The sequence below is a fragment of the Gordionus sp. m RMFG-2023 genome, chromosome 4 (assembly GCF_954871325.1).
Source record: "Gordionus sp. m RMFG-2023 chromosome 4, tfGorSpeb1-WG-v2, whole genome shotgun sequence".
Lineage (NCBI taxonomy): Eukaryota > Metazoa > Nematomorpha > Gordioida > Chordodea > Parachordodidae > Gordionus > Gordionus sp. m RMFG-2023.
The window spans coordinates 23,487,585-23,505,193 of record NC_088778.1 but is presented as its reverse complement, the minus strand read 5'-3'; the positions used below and the strand labels follow the sequence as shown (position 1 = coordinate 23,505,193).

The 17,609-nt window shown below is 27.4% G+C and overlaps 1 protein-coding gene across 3 annotated transcripts in view; it reads left to right on the top strand.

Annotated features, from left to right (window-relative positions):
- Positions 1-1,460: 1,460 nt before the first annotated feature.
- Positions 1,461-17,609, top strand: part of LOC135928977 (glucose-fructose oxidoreductase domain-containing protein 2-like) — a 60,262-nt gene continuing 44,113 nt past the window's right edge. For 2 of the 3 annotated variants that reach the window (XR_010572436.1, XR_010572437.1), the window contains exons 1-7: positions 1,461-1,711; positions 1,754-1,896; positions 1,936-2,074; positions 14,754-14,939; positions 15,060-15,321; positions 15,674-15,946; positions 16,105-17,098. Coding sequence is in view for 1 of the 3 variants with exons in the window: in XM_065465447.1 (XP_065321519.1) it covers positions 1,514-1,711; positions 1,754-1,896; positions 1,936-2,074; positions 14,754-14,939; positions 15,060-15,321; positions 15,674-15,946; positions 16,105-16,697 (1,794 nt within the window). In the remaining 2 variants the exon portion in view is untranslated. Of the gene's footprint in view, positions 1,712-1,753; positions 1,897-1,935; positions 2,075-14,753; positions 14,940-15,059; positions 15,322-15,673; positions 15,947-16,104; positions 17,324-17,609 lie in introns of those variants that run through there. The other variant, XM_065465447.1, reaches the window with a different exon arrangement.

The following is a 17,609-nucleotide window of genomic DNA, read 5'->3' as shown; positions in this document are numbered from 1 at the left end:
CTGAAATTTTGTAATCATTTCAATCTTGATCTCAATATGCGGTAACAAGATAACATAATCTTACCAGGACCTTTTTCTGAGCTACTTTAAAGTCCCTAAAGATGATCTTTTTTCTAAAACAGGTCTTATTTTGAATATCAATAAATATGAAATATATCTCACCGATGTCCATTACCATCTGGCCTTCCTTTTCAGGATCATAAACAGTAAACTACTAATCCTTTTAGGGTAACCCATTAGCAGTTCGGACGCAATAAATATAGCCTTAACACTTCCTTACAGTCAGTCCTAAACCTCAAGCCAATTCTCAGCAAATTCTTATCTCACCATGATTTTTTAAATCAAATATATTCTCTAAACTTATTATGTATTTCGTTTTCCCCACATTTTTTTTAATTCAAAAGAACTCGTTGAACTTGAAAATCAAATCTAACTCTTTCACTCCTACCGTGGACTTAAGCATCATTATCTTCAACATGTGGGGACCTTGGTATTCGTTTACCGTTGCATCTTTCAGTAGCAGCATGCATTTCTTCATTTTGAAAGTGGTTATAAATGAATTGAAGCTATCCCTAGCCCTCAGTCTTTGTCTCAGAAAAATTAAGAATATTAACTTGTCTTCATATTTGTTGCAATATCATTTCTTTTTTTTAACTGTTCTCTTTGCAATATCAGAGTTAAAAATAATGAACATCATCCATTACACTGCCGATTCTCCAAAGGCCGTCATCTTTGGTATAGCGCAGTTAATATAATAATCAAAGCTCTAAGGAGAGCCATCATATTAAGCACAATCTAGCCTTTGAGTTTCAACTTTAGCTGGTAAGAGGCCATATGATTTATTCTTAATCCCATGTGAATGGGGTATCCCTCTCACTTGGGATTATACTTGTGTAGATATCTTCGCTGAATTTAACACCCCGTGAAAACTCTCTTTCGGAGGCAAAAATAAAAAAAATCTATTTTGAATTAAATAATATATAATTCATTCCTGCTGTCACATCAACTCTCGGATCAACCACAAAGTCCTTTCCTTCTTGAAAGAGGTTGAAAAAAAATTACCCATCTAAGGGGCATTCCTAAAGTATATTTCGATTAGAACATTGGCTTAGAAATTTATCATTCAAATTTCTTAATCAATTCATGGCTCCATATATCCCAAACCATAGTTTATAATAGTACTTTTATTAATCATTTATTTTAGTTTTAATGTAACTAAATTAAATTGATTTATTATCTTATATTAATAAAATTATACAGTAGAATTTTATATTCAATTAATTTCATCTAGTATGAATAATGTTGAGCCAGTAGTTCTCGATTATACTTTTTCTACATTTTTTCTATAATTATATTTATAAAATTTTTACATTTTAAAAAAAATTATTTGACAACTAAAAATGTTCTAATATTGTTTGACATGCAATCATAAATATTTTAAATTCAGTATGTTCACTTAAATATTTTTACCACAGCTGATGTTGGAATTATTCTTATCTAATACGATTTTCTTATGAACAATTGTAATAATTTAAATAATATTTTGCCAGGAATAGGAATATTTGGATTAAGTGATGTTTCTAGCATATCTGTGGCAATTTTCAAAAATTTAGGATTCAAAGTTATAGGTGTTTGGGCTCATAACTCATTAGAATTAAAACATTTTGCTGAAAAAAATGAAATTGCCATTTTTTCAACTGATCAGGATCAGGTAATATGCTATGCATATTATTTAATTACTAAACTGTCATAGGTTTTAGTTAATAAGGATATTCAATTGATATGTATTATGACTCAACCCTATTTTCATTCCCAAATTGCAACAAAGGCACTATTTATTGGAAAACATGTTATATGTATACCACCAGCTGGTTTAAATGAAATTGATGCAAAAAAGTGGAAAAATTATATGTATTTGTAATATTTATTTTGCAGAATTACCAAAGCCTCGCAATATTATCCAACTTTAATATCAATAATGGCATATACTTTAAGATACATTCCAGCTTACATTAATTTAAAAAAAGCTATGGATAATAAGGAAATTGGAGATATATTAACATGTGAATACATAGTAATACATTTTTAAATTATTTCTTTTAAAATTGTATGAAATATTTATTGCTGCATATAAGAAATACAAGCAAAATAGCAAAGACCTGCAGGGCCGGGCCTAAAAAAATTTTTTTTAAACATATCCGGGCCAGGCCTAAAAAATTTTTTTTAAATATGGCTGGGCCGGGCCTAAGATTTTTAAACCCGGGCCGGGCCTTAATATTTTTTATAAAAAATTTTACATTATGAGTTATTGGTTATAAGATTATATTATATTATAGTTATGATTAATATAATATTGGGTGATGGTTAACACTACCTAACACCCACAGATCGATCTAATTATTAATTTCCTGAAAGATACCGGAAAACTCCATTTTAAATTACTTAATATATTTTAATATCTAAAATTGCAGTGCTCCACTAGTCATTTTCAAATTGTGTTAGAAAACTTAGAAGTTATACTTAGAACAGTATGTATAATTATCAAAGACCTGCAAGCCCGGCCCTAAGCTCGGCCCGGCTGTCATTTATTAAATACAATTTTAAGAAATTCATTTAACTCCAAATATTTGGAAAGTAATGCCCCATTAATAAAATCAACAATAGATAATACTAAAATATTAGTGGGGCATATAAAACAAAGTAATAAATGCCAGCATTTAAAAGCCCTTTATCAAGATATAGAAGTCCGCTGGAACTCTAAATACAATATGCTCAATTCTGTTTATTCTCAAAATGAAGAAATTAAAAAAGTTCTTCTAGAACATGGGGGATCGGAAAAGTATTATATTATAGACTTTCCGATCCTTCAGGATCTAGTCAACATTCTTGAGAATTTTAACAGAGCTATTGTTGAGTTACAGTCGGACTCTTGTACTCTTTTTAAAGTGGTAATATGGTATTATGAACTTCTTGAAGTTTGTAATACCTTTCAAAGCGAAAAAAGAGAAATAAAATTGATATTACTTAATATAAAGCATTTTTTAATTGAAAAATTTGTTTTACACAAGTATCATTTTATTTCTCTTTTTCTCTGTCCCAAATTCAAACAATTACGTATGTTGTCAGGGACAGATCGCAAGATGACGGAAAACTATATAAAAGATTATATTAAATCACTAGAGGCTCAGGAAGTAAATGAAATACCATCGACCAGTCAAATTACGACTGTTGTTAAACAAACTGAATCGTTTTATGACAAATGGGGCGATGGTAATTCTGGTAATATGTCAATACCCGATGATGAATATTATAATTACATAAATAAAAAAATAGATGAAACATTTAAGGTGGATAATTTGTTAGAGTGGTGGGCTTCTCATCAAAGCGAATTCCCAATTTTAGCAAAATTGGCAAAACGGGTATTGGCTATTCCTGCTTCAAGTGCAATCTGTGAGCGGAATTTTTCCACTACTGGAAGAATTCTTGAAGAAAGAAGAAGTAGGGTTATTCCATGTCAAATGAGCAAAAAAATCAAGATTTTCGGCCGACCCCTTTCAATTTCGATAAAAAGTTGTAGACTGGTTATATATGTTCCCATTAGATTATAAACAAAATTTTAGCGCATTAGCAACTATATTAGCCGAGATAATCGGGGTTAAAGGTCCAAAAAACGTCTTTTTTTGCTTTTTACTGATGTCAAATAATTAGTTTTTAATTTAAAACTAAATATGATCAAATATTGAATCTAATATCAATAGCTAAGTTAATAATTTATGATTATGACGAAAACATCAAAATTAATTTTTTATAAAATATGGGTCATCTTATGGTCAGTTGAAAACTTGAAATTAATATTTCGAAATGTATATGATCTCCGATTTTTATTTTTTTTAAGAAATATTATCCGTTTACTATTTTTTTAATAATTTCTTCAACAATTAGCATGGCTGGATATTTATTTTAAAAAATATTACGATTTTTATACTTTAAAAAAAATAGATGGCGCTATATATAATAGTTTTAATATGTTAAAATTTATTTTTTTATTGATTAAAAATATTTTAATGTATAATATATCATAAAATTAGATTATATAACTTTGTAAACCTTATTCCCTTGAGATATTCGCAGGATAAAAATTTTTAATAATTTTTTTAATATTTCAATGTAAATTAAAAATAATTAAAAAATCCGACTAACATGCGAACAAAAAAGCAGGATTAAAGGAGTGCAGGAAAATTATTAAGGGAAAAATCGAAAATCATATAATTACCCGGCCTACCCCCCATCCCCCCCCCCTCCAGACTAAGTCATACCCATCAAGACCAAGAATGTTATAAAATTGTCATTAACCAGAAAATTTCAAAGATTTTTAAAAAAATTTTAAGCGATATAATTAACAAAAAATTAACTAGTTATAAAATTTTGGGTATCAAATGAATTTGAGCATTCTCTATAAAATTTTTGATCAAAGTCTTTGAATTTTGAGCATATGTTTAACACTGAAAAAATTAATAAAAGTAAGTCAGCTGTTTTTATCTTTTCTTAAAATTATTAAAAATAAACTGATTAGCAAAATTAATTAGCGAATTTAATCGATAAATCACAGTTGCTAAAAATACAAATTGATTTCTTTAATATTTTTTCACAAACACCGATTCATATCTTTTACATATAAATATTTTTACTTGTCATTTAAAAATAAATAAATTTTTTTAAATGAAACCCTTAAAAGATAAGATAAAATGTTGCAATCCACTGAATAAAGTTAATCATAAAAATTTTAAAAAAAATTTAAGATCAGTTCTTCCATGGATGCTTAATATAAATAATCATTTATATCTTCAACAAAAAATATGTAATTCGTGCCGATACCAGTTAAGTAAAATTGGTCCACATATTCCCGAAGAATTTATATCCCCAATAACCCATAATCAGGATGCCTTTGAATCGATTAATGAAACATTACACAATATTGGAGAATCACCAATTAAAAGAAAACGTTTAATGGAGAAAAAATATCCTAAAAATAAAATTCAAAAGATTGAAAAAGCAATAAAGAGTAAGGTTTTAGAAATATCTGATTCCGAGATTGATAGTCCAATGAAAGAGGAAATTCTTATTATATTAAAGGATAACTTTGATAAATTATCAAAAAATCAACAATATCAAATTCTTACAATTTTGCCTCAAGGATGGAGTGTAAATAAAATTCAAAAGGAATTCAACGTAACATCATACATGGCAAGAAAATCTAAAATGATGGTAAAAGAAAGTGGAATTCTTTCATTTCCAAAACATAAGGCAGGAAAGACACTAAACGAAAAAACATTTAAACTCGTCAAGGATTTTTATAGTTCTGATGAAATAAGCCGACTCATGCCAGGAATAAAAGATTGTGTATCTGTTAAAGGCGAGAAAGAACCAGTTCAAAAAAGACTTATATTAAATAATCTTAAAGAAATATTCAAGATGTTTAAGGAAGAATACCCAAATATATCAATTGGATTCTCTAAATTTGCCGAACTTAGACCAAAAAACTGTATTTTAGTTGGAGCTAGTGGCACACACACTGTTTGTGTCTGCGCTATTCATCAGAATGTGAAATTAATGACAAATTTAATAGCTGAAATTACAGCAGGAGAAGATTACTGTATAAATTCTTACAACTATCTATTGGCGCAAATTATTTGTAATCCATCTCAGCCAAAATGTTATTTAACAAATTGTGATCAATGCCCTGGTATAGAATCTCTTAAGGGACAATTATACCAATTGTTTCAAAGAAATCGTATAGAATATGTCACGTTTAAACAATGGATCACGGTGGATAGAACAAATCTTGAAACTATTATAAAGTCCGTTGATGATTTCATCGATTATTTATTAGAAAAAGTTCAAATTTTACTGCGTCACTCGTTTATAGCTAAACAACAAAGTTTATTTTTGAAGAATTCCAAAGAAAATTTAAAAGATGGGGAATTTTTAACAATTCTAGATTATTCTGAAAATTATTCCTTCATTTTACAAGATGAAGTTCAGGGATTTCATTGGAACAACGTGCAGGCCACTATACATCCATTTGTAGCATATTATAAATCTGGAGAAGAGTTAAAAAATATAAATTTTGTTATTATATCCGAATCATTAAACCATAATACTAGTGCAGTCCACCTTTACCAAAAAAAATTTCTTAATTTCTTAACAGCCAAATTTAATTCTAAACCAGAAAAAATAATATATTTTTCAGATGGAGCCGCGTCTCAATACAAGAATCGCAAAAATTTTCTGAAAATATGCCTTCATAAATATGATTTTAATATTCCTGCCGAATGGCATTTCTTTGCCAATGCTCACGGCAAAAATGCATGTGACGGTATCGGGGGAACTGTCAAAAGATTAGTTGCCAGAGCTAGTCTTCAAAGGCCAAATAAAAATCAAATCCTAACCCCATTAGAATTATATAATTATGCTAAAGAAAATATTAATGGAATTCAATTGAATATATATCCAATCAAGAATATATCGAAGGGGAATTAGCCCTTCGCAAAAGATCTAATTCTGCGCTGCCCATACATGGGACCTTAAAAATTCACGGGGTTATTCCCATTGATCAAAATAGACTAAAAACCAAAATATATTCAAATTCTAAAAAATATAATATAAACCAGTTTCGTTTTTAAATGAAAAAATTATATTTAAAAATATTAATGGATATGTAACATGTGTATATGATGATAAATGGTGGTTAGGATATATAATCGATAAATATGATACAAATGAAGAAGTAAAAATCCGATTTTTACACCCTTGTGGACCTTCAGCCTCATTTAAATTTCCCCTGAAAGATGATATTTTAGTGTTACCTAAATCTCATATTCTTTCGCTGGTCAATCCTTCTACTCCCACCGGTCGAACATATATATTATCTCCTGAAGAAATCTCACAAGCTAGCCAAGCTTTGTGTTCCTTTAGATGAAGTAAGATTTAATTAATTTATAAACTATCTTAATTAGGCTAAATTTGTGAAGATTTAAAAAATTTATGATCTGAATTACAAATAAATATATATAATGGACATTGTAATCGATTTAGTATGATATATATACATTAAAATATTTTTAATCAATAAAAAAATGAATTTAACATATTAAAACTATTATATATAGCGCCATCTATTTTTTTTAAAGTATAAAAATCGCAATATTTTTTAAAATAAATATCCAGCCATGCTAATTGTTGAAGAAATTATTAAAAAAATAGTAAGCGGATAATATTTTTTAAAATAAATATCCAGCCATGCTAATTGTTGAAGAAATTATTAAAAAAATAGTAAGCGGATAATATTTCTTAAAAAAATTAAAAATCGGAGATCATATACATTTCGAAATATTAATTTCAAGTTTTCAACTGACCATAAGATGACCCATATTTTATCAAAAATTAATTTTGATGTTTTTGCCATAATCATAAATTATTAACTTAGCTATTGATATTATATTCAATATTTGATCATATTTAGTTTAAAATTAAAAACTAGTTATTTAACATCAGTAAAAAGCAAAAAAAGACGTTTTTTAGACCTTTAACCCCGAATATCTCCGCTAATATAGTTGCTCCGCTAAAATTTTATTTCTAATCTAATGGGAACATATATAACCAGCCTACGATTTTTCATCAAAATCGAAAGGGGTCGGCCGAAAAGTGATTGATTTGACATGGAATGACCCAGTAATCTTCAACCTGAAAAGGTAGATATGCTTCTCTTTCTTCATGATAATTTGTGAATTTTTAATATCTTTCTTGAGTATAGGGTTTCGTCAATCATGCTGGTTTTTTACTTTGCAAACTGTCAAATATTTATTGCATTTATTATATTTTACCTTGAGTCATGAAAGTTTTTTATTATTTTTTTTTACAATATATTATATAATACAATTATCTTCTTTTGTTAAAAATTTATATTATAAAATAAATTATATTAATATTGTGCAATTTGATTATATTTTCAAAATACTATTTATTATACATGCATTTTTTTAAATAGCGATTTATTTTTACTTTATAAATTAAATAGTAAATTAAATACAATATATTATATTCTCAAAATATTTTCCATTTTTATAAATTATATATTAATTTTATTATTTTTAAATGCAATATAAAATATAGTATATGCTCAAAATATTATTACCATTTTTATGAATATTAGTTTTATTTTTATAAATGCAATATAAAATATAGTATATGCTCAAAATATCCATTTTTATAAATAACAGTTTTATAATTTTTATAAATTTAATATAATATTCTCAAAATATTAGCTTTTTACATGTATTTTTTAAATAAAAATTAAAAATCACAAATAGAATCTTTTATTTCAAAAATATTATTTGCACAAATTTTTTATAGTATCAATTTGTAATTAAATATCTGAATAAAATATGAAATATACTTATATCCGGGCCGGGCCTTAAATTTTAAATTCCGGGCCGGGCCGTAAAAAAATTTTTATAAAAATATCAGGGCCGGGCCGGGCCTTAAATTTTTAAATCCGGGCCGGGCCGTAAAAATTTTTTTTTAAATATCCGGGCCGGGCCTAAAAATTTTAAAACCGGACCGGGCCGTGCAAATGGTACCTCTGCAGGTCTCTGCAAAATAGTATATAAATATCTTGCTGAAGCTATTGGGATCTTGTATTTATTTAGAGGAAAATGGTAAGGTATGGGAGGAGAGAGGTGGATTTTATTTTAAATATTTGTTTCTAATTTTATAAATTGTTTCCAATTTATAATCAAATCTGTAACATCTAATAGTCAGTGAAATCATAATATCATCTATTTGCTTTTGCTATACATCTTTCCATTAAAAGGAGCCATGCTGGAGTATTGTGGATTAAATTACAATTCGGATTTCATAATATATGAGCTAGGAATTAGAGGTGGGCGAGGGCCGTGAAATTAGGCGTTACCCATTGTGTCACAGTGGGTCACGGCGTGAGTTTAAATAAATTTTAAATTCGAAGGCGTGACGGGCCTTCCCAAAATTTTCCACTTGCGTGATCGGCCGTGAACATAAATTTCCCGTGAATCATGGAAATTTTAATTTTTAAAATTGTTTTTTATAAATATAAATTTGCAATTTTATAATTATATTATATATTTTCTTATTTAATTTAGTTCTTTTTTAAAAAAGAATAAAAACTAAAAAATCTTCCGCATTTTATAAACAACATCCGGTATTATTTTGTTAGTTCTATTTTATTTTTATGTTTAGGTGTTTTGTATCGCGAGACTTTATGCTGAATTTTGCTTAAACTTTTTACAGAAAAGTCAGTTATATTTTATTTGTAAAGATCTTCAATCTTTAAATGCAACAGAAAGTGAGGGATTTTACAAGCTAGGCCAAGAGATAAATGTTAGTGTTACATATGGATAACAAAATATAAAAGTTGTGAACCGGAAAACTCTCATGATGAATACTATAGGTCCAAAAATATACCATGATATAAAATTTAAGATTAAAAGCATGATCGTTGTCCATAATCACTGATATTTGGACGGATGACTATAAAAATCTAAGTTTTTAACCATTATAGGACATATTATCATTAAGGATTTTAATTAAAAACATTTGTTTTGGCCACAAGAGCAATGGATGAAAAAACGTTAAAATTAAAAGTGTAGTCAATTCAATTTTAGGAGAATATACAGAAATAGAAAATTACTTAAATAAATTATAGTTGTGAGTGATAACGGAGCAAATCTTTCAAAGATGACGAAACGCTAGCATGTATATGCCATATACTAAATAATATTATGCATTAAATTTTTGACAATTGTTTAACTGAAATAGCCATAAATATAAATGGTGCAAAAAAAATGGTACAATATTTCAAACACAGCTAATAGCAAACTAAGCCACACCCTTAAACAATATGTAATAGCGAGAATAACAATATGGAACTCTGTATATATCATGATACAGAGTTTCTTAAAATCATTTCTGAAATACAGGTGTACTTGTTTAGCAAGCAAGAATTAAATAGATTAGCCACAATTGATATCAGCATCAGATAAATTTTTATAAATATTTAAAGAATGCTCGGATAATCTGAGAGCAGATTCTCGTCCCACAATAAATAAAGTTTGTCTATGGAAACAAAAATTAATAAAATTTTGTTAACCTTCTGAACGTGATACAATAATAATCAGAACCTTAAAATACAGAACAAGATTTCATTTAAAAGATTATTATGCAGCCACTATAGACGGCTTAATTCTAGATCCGAATTTCAAAAGACTTAAGTTTTTAATAAAAGAAGAAAATGATATATATAAAAATCTTAAAAATGATAAATGATATAAAATTAGATGATATGCATAAGTCGATGCCAACTACCATTTATAACTTTCCTAACTTATCCTAAACTCATAAAAAAAACGTATATTCTAAATGATCAATACCAACTATCACTTTCCTAATTCATCTTAGGCTCATAAAAGACCGTATATTTCTAGATGATTCTGATGAAGCATCAACATCACCCATGAAAGCTGTGAGGATGAACTTAAAATATTTATATAAAATAAATAATAAGACAATATTTTGAAGTTTTGGAAGCAGGAATATTCATTTCCTTTTTTGAGAAAACTATCGAGTAAAATTTTGTCAGCTGCAAGTTCGGCTTCTAGTGAAAGGTTATTTTCTGTAGCCAATCTCTTACTAGAGGAAAGGCGTACATAATTGAAATAAAAAAAGATGGACATTTTCTTTTTCCAAATAAACTTCGATTTATAGATTATATTTATTTTTTGTAATTAATATGGATTATAAAATTAGAGAAATAAATAGAATGAATTCAAAAAAGGGTAAAATTATAGCAATAGTTTTGAAAAATTTAAAAACACCGTGAATTTTCGGGCGTGAATCAAAATATTGCTTGTCGTGAGCGGGCGGGTCGGGTCAAAAATTTTTTAGTGTTAAGCGTGAATGGGCGTGATATTTTTTTATTACCACCGTGAGCGGGCCGGTTGTGAATAAAAAAATAGGCCCGCGCCCACCTCTACTAGGAATTGTGTACCTTATTTCTAAAAAACAGATTTTTTTAAAATAAAATAGAATAAAACAAAATGGAAAATCATTGTTTTAAAAAGTTGAATGAAAAATAAAAGATTATATTATAAAAATTCCAAATTATTTGCTCAATATCGTAGAAGAAATTTTTACAAAAAACATTTTTACCTTAAAATTTCAGTTATTTTGATCTTCAAAATAACAAGAAAAATATCTTCAATTTTTTGGTCTTCAAAAAAGCAAGATTTTTGAAGATTTTTAAACTTTGAGCAAATGTTATACCCTGGTTTTGACAGCAGCATGAAAGTAGGGCCAGAAATTAATTTTTATAAAATTTTAGCAAGACATAACCGCCTATGGGAAATATTGAAATTGAATCTGAAGTGATTAATCTAGTTATCAAAATAAATATATTGGAATTGTCCTGGATAACAGAGGTGGCTGTAAGGAAGAACTAAAAATAAGCATATAAAATACTAGGATAGCTTTTCTTAAATATATCAAACTCTGAGACTATGCATCTTTAATTCCAATGTCATTCCTATCTATCCTGTTATATAGAGGTGAAGCTTGTAAAATTAACAAGGCCAACAATAGGAAACTTCAGACATTTATCAATAAGAGCTTAAGAATTATTAAGGGAAATTTTTAGACTTTCCCAACCTGACTTAAAATATTTAGTAAAAATCCAAACTTCACCCAATCTAGGCATGAAATTAATTAATTCTATATTCTTGACACAGCCCAATGTAAATATCAAAATATATAAAAAATTACCCTAAGATATTTTTTCTTTAGTATGTTATAAAAAAATAGTCTAAAATAAAAAAATTGTAAAATAATAAATTGATTAAATTCAGAATTATATCAAAAATATTTATCTTATGTCAAACGCAACCCAAAATAAAAAATAATCACAAACTCTGGGTTGAGGGGTTACGTTTTGCAGGTCTCTAAATCAGAGGGCAAATATTATTTATCTAAAATAACAATAATGTGATTTGAATTCAAATCATTAGACAAACCTCATAGACATGGGAGGGGATAGTGTTTCACATAACCCTCAAAAAAAATTTTTTTTATTGCGAATTATTTAAAACGGTTTCAGTTTAGAATAAAATAACATATGCGATATCAAAATAGAGCCGAGGATGGAGATAAAATTAGATATGCCTATCTCGAGAGATATCTTCGAAAAACAATTAATTATAAATAACTAATTAGATAGTTTTAGAATATTAATTTATTTTTTATAATTTTTGTATCCATTTTTAAATAAAAGAAATATCGTTTAATTTGGTCATTATAAACAGCATGCTCTGCTAAAAATGCCATTTACCTTAGTCCAAGTATTCAAAATGAAATAATAGCCATATGGAATAGGTTCATCTTCATAGAAATTTCTACAAAAGTGAAAGCATCACCATTGTTTTGGCGAATGTGACTTCGAATGTTACTAACATAGAGCAATTATCTAGCTTGATATGGAATCAGGTGATTTCAAAATGAAGGAACTCTTGTTCAATTTTTTGCCTTACATGATACTAAATCAGATTCGATAGCTAAAAAGGTTATAGCATCCCTTCAAGACTTAGATTTTGATTTAAATCTAACGAGAAGCCAAGGATATGATGGAGCACCCTCGATCAGTGTTCACATTAAAGGGGTGCAGTCAAGGATTAGGGAGCTTTACAGCACAACTTTCTATGTTCATTATAGTTCACATTGCCTAAATCTGATGATATCTGAGGCATGCGAAATTCTAGACATCCGAAACAATTTACGTAAAAGTATATTTAATTGGAATTTATTAGATTTTAATATGTATTTTATAAATGATATATTTATATAATTCTGATATATTTTTAAAAATTTAGAACATCGCTGGTTTATAACTTTTTCACACTATCCAAGTAAAGGGAGCTTTTTATCCGAACGTTTGGTGACATTGATTCAAATAATCAAAAAAAAATTTCCAACTAGATTAATTGAAAAACAAGAGTCAGTGAGACTTTTCATCGAATTGTATGAAGCTATTTTTGCAGCGCTTGAATCCTACATATCAAGCGAAAAAAAAGATTCCACAGATGCTGAAAATCTTTTGTAGGCTATTACGAAGCCACAATTTTTAATATCAATTATACAGATGATTTTAACAAAAGGCTACAAAAAATGGATTTGGATTTAAAGGAGGTTATGAATAGGGCAAAGGATATTGTAACGAATATCAGAGATAATGTGTATGAAAAATTTCATGAAATATACGAGTAAATAAAGGAAATCGCTAATATGTTTGGGATTGAAATTATTAAACCCTGAGTAGTTTCTAGACTATCCAATCGCTCAAATATTGATGCATTTACAATTGAGGATTTTTGTAAAATAAATATTGATACATTTTATTTTTATTAAAGTAAAGATTTATTAGTCACCATTTTATTTTAAAAAGCTTTTATTTTATTTGGCCGATTGAGTATGAATTGTTGATTACACTTGAAACGTGAGAGGATACTAAGAAAATCTATCTGATGATTTATCAGGATCGCATGATAAGTTACTTTGAGATGTCGAATTTTAGTATAAAAATCTTGACAGAATAGAGTACTCTTCAAGACCAAAAAATGCTTTGCAGGTCCTTTCCATGTGTAATTGCACTTTCGATTCTCTATCTAATATCACATTTATTTTAGTTCCCCTGCCCATTAGAATTTGCACTAATGAAAGGTCCTTTTCAACTTTGAAAAGGTTAAAAACCTATTTAAGAAATAGCACCGATGAAATCCACTTAAATGGATTCGTTCTATTAAATATTTATAAGGAGATATACTTGATAAAAATTTGATTCTAGATGAACTAGCGAAATCTCAGAGGAAAGTTAGACCTCTCTTTATAAATTCAAAACAAAAAATTGTAATATGATTATAATATTTTTAGTTTTTAAATATTATATTAAATTATATATAAATAAATTATTCATTACGCGATTAAAATAATATAAAATATATTCTAATCATCATGTGAGATGAGGCTGCCAATGAAGCTGATGTAATTGGCCCTGTGAATTGCTATTGCGAGTCTTTGGTTATAAAATTTTTGTATGCAAAACTTAATTATAATAAATTCTTAGTCATAATATTTATATTTTTTTATATTACACTATTTTAAATAAAAGTATTACATTTGCAATAAGAGTTATTTATATTTTGATAATATAATAATTCTCGTATTAATTAAAATTGTTAAATTATATTTTTTTAAATGTCGTTATGTGCAACGAATTACTTATATTTTATTGTAATATTATATATTTTTTAAAATACAGTTATTTACAGTAAATTTTTAATATAATAATCTGTATAAAATTTTTACATTTTGAAATTTATTTTATTGTATATTATCATTAAAATAAATATATAGTTAAATAAAGGGATACTATTTATACTAAAGCATTTTAATAATTAATAAAATCTATCATAAAATTCTCTGTAAAATTTTGTTATATGCAAAAATTTAATTAAAATAATTATTTTTAACATAGAATAAGATATTAATTATGTCAATTCCCGGCTTTAAATGGCCCAGGATTTTTAAATACTTTTTCTAAGCATTATTTTATATTCATTATTTTTTTTCTCTTTTATTATAAATATTAATGAATTCATAAAAAAAAAATCAAGATCCATAGATCTTTCTGCTCTCAGCTCGCATCAAATCTTTGTAAAACCCAAGATCAATCAATAATTCCGACTGCACACTCAGATTGTTGGGTTGGTGATAAGTGGATGGGTGGTGGCTTGCTCAATACTTTAGGCAGTCATGCTATTGATATACTTTCTTACCTACTTTCCGACGAAATCATAAGGGTTTTAGCCTATTTAATTAATTCGATCTGGCCCGACCAATTTCAATTGACCGAGTTTAGTCAGACTAAAAAAACCATATGAAAAACTATATAATTTATTAGAACCCTATTTTTTTTATAGGTTTGTAATGGTGAGCCTAGGCATCTTCCCAATACATCCTCTAGGGCAACATACATAAGCCATCATAAAAGCAAAAAACTAATAAGGGATGAAAAAGATGTTTTTCCCGTTCTTAACGATTCCTTGTGTGGCGATAATTTCCTGAGTTTCCATGCCTATTTCGGTAATAAGGGAGTAAATCACACTAGAGCTACTGTTATAATCAATGGGGACGTCCATCCTTTATGTGAAAAGGAAGAATTAGTTCTTGGGGGCGAAAAGGGTTACAAGTCTTATATTTTATTTTATGTCGTAGGCTGAATATTATAATGTTATTCACTTTTTTACATTTTTATTCGATAAATTAATCCTTCAGTACTGTATTGTTTCCAATATAAATATTAAAATATAATTATAATCCTTCGCATTATAATGTTGGATCTCCTATAAAATACAAAATATATTTTTTTAAAGATACTCTCCTAATAAATTGTAAGCAATGGATATAAACCACTATAATACTCAGCCAACTATTTATATAATTTTACTATGCTTAATATGGTATTGTTTTTTACATTTTTTCTAATAATGTCACAAAATATTTAAAGTAAATATCAAATTTATTAAAAAATAAGGCACTATCATATACGACGGGAAAAGTGTTAAATTATATTTGAAATCTGTCCGATTGAAAGAAGTTTCGCCAAAAATGCCTATAATTTTGTATAACGGTGAACTAGAAGCTATTAATGAAGACAAGTACAATGGACTTTCTCCGAACTTAAAAACTTCTAATGAGAATGTCAATGAAATATGTCTCGATGAAAGTATCAAACCTATATCCCTTAAAGATATAAAATATCCCCATTTACCTAATGGTTTTTTTGTCGGACTGGAAAATATGATAAGTATTGCGAAAAAATATTTGAAATAATTTTATAAAACTTGCATAAAATCTATTCCTTTTTTAAAAATATACCTAAAAATACTTTTACCACATAACAAACAATTATCCTTCATCTATAAATTGAAAATTCTTATATTTTATAAATAAAAATTATTAAAGTATCGATTAAAGAAGCATTTACAAGTTGCAAAAACGGTAACTGGGCTAAGCGATCACTTTCATCCGCTCTCAATATAGGGGACGGTCATACCTTGCTGTACCTTAGACTCGTGATCGAAGCTCTTAGAACCTCGCAAACATTTATATCTTCTTCATACTTACCTCACGCTGCATACCACAATTGTGGTAAAGCCAAAACTGACTCCTCCAAAAGTAATAATTTAAAATCTGAGGGAAATAATGGCACTGTAATTCAAAATAGCTATAACAAACCACTCACTTGGACATCTATCAAATCTCAGAACAGGTCATTCTCTGAGATAGATGATTTTGAATACGACGAAGAAAACAATGGATTTAGCATTGAAGATGGAATTAATAGCTTCGAGATGGGTGTTCCTTGTGGAACGCGAAATTTTGGCGATGATTTTTATAATAACGATAGTTTTGATTACGATTTGGATGGGTACAATAAAAAATTTGACGGGAATGGAGATTTTGAGATTATGGGGCATTCCGTTTTACAGGTAAATGCAATTGGGGGCGAAGAGTTGGGAGTCAAAAAGAAGAATGAAGGCTTTTATTTTATTTAGTAATTTTTTATTTTGCTTGTTCGAATTTTTGAAGTTATAAAATTTGCTTATCATACGATCTAAGTCTGATATAAATTTCTTTTTTTTAATATTTAACTGTCACGAACACAATGTTCAATTAATAATTTAAATTAAATTAATTTTTTATTGTATATTTTGTGTTATTTTATATTTAGATAATCTTCAATTGTGAAAAAAATCATATTCGCTGCAATTATTATCGCTCTTTTTACATTCTATATTAAATGTTTTATAGATCAAATCTCAATACTTATTTTTTTATCATGTTTTTTTATATAAATTAATGGAAAAATATAAAATTCCTCCACAATAATTCCTCTATGGTCATGCAATCTCATTTTAAATGATCTACAAACATTCGATGGCAATGACAGTTATAGGTCGCTAATTTGATATTTATATATATTATTATTTATATTTATAAGCATTTACTATTTTTATATCAATCACTAATAAGTATTATATCTATTTTAGCATAGACAATTTTAAATTCCTTCAGATTTCTCTAATATTGACTTTAATAAAACACTTTATACACTTTTTTACTCTAATTCAATAATAATATTTATTATAAAAAAATAAAATATATATACACTTTGCAAAATATAATTTTTAGATTTTTTTAAGATTTTCTACAAATTTATATATTTTTATAAGATATGTATCCTCTATATGAATTTTTAATTGTTACCAATAAAATCGATGATGGAGAAATAAATTGAGTAGATTATAAATTTGATTGTGTCAAAATCAAGGAAAATAAATCCTTTATAAATGGTATAAACTAGTCTATTGGGATTTTTATAGTAGTTATAAGATCACCCGTCCATGGGGATATATTGAAACTTTTTTTCGGATTGCCACTACTTTTTCTTTATTGTTTCATGTCCA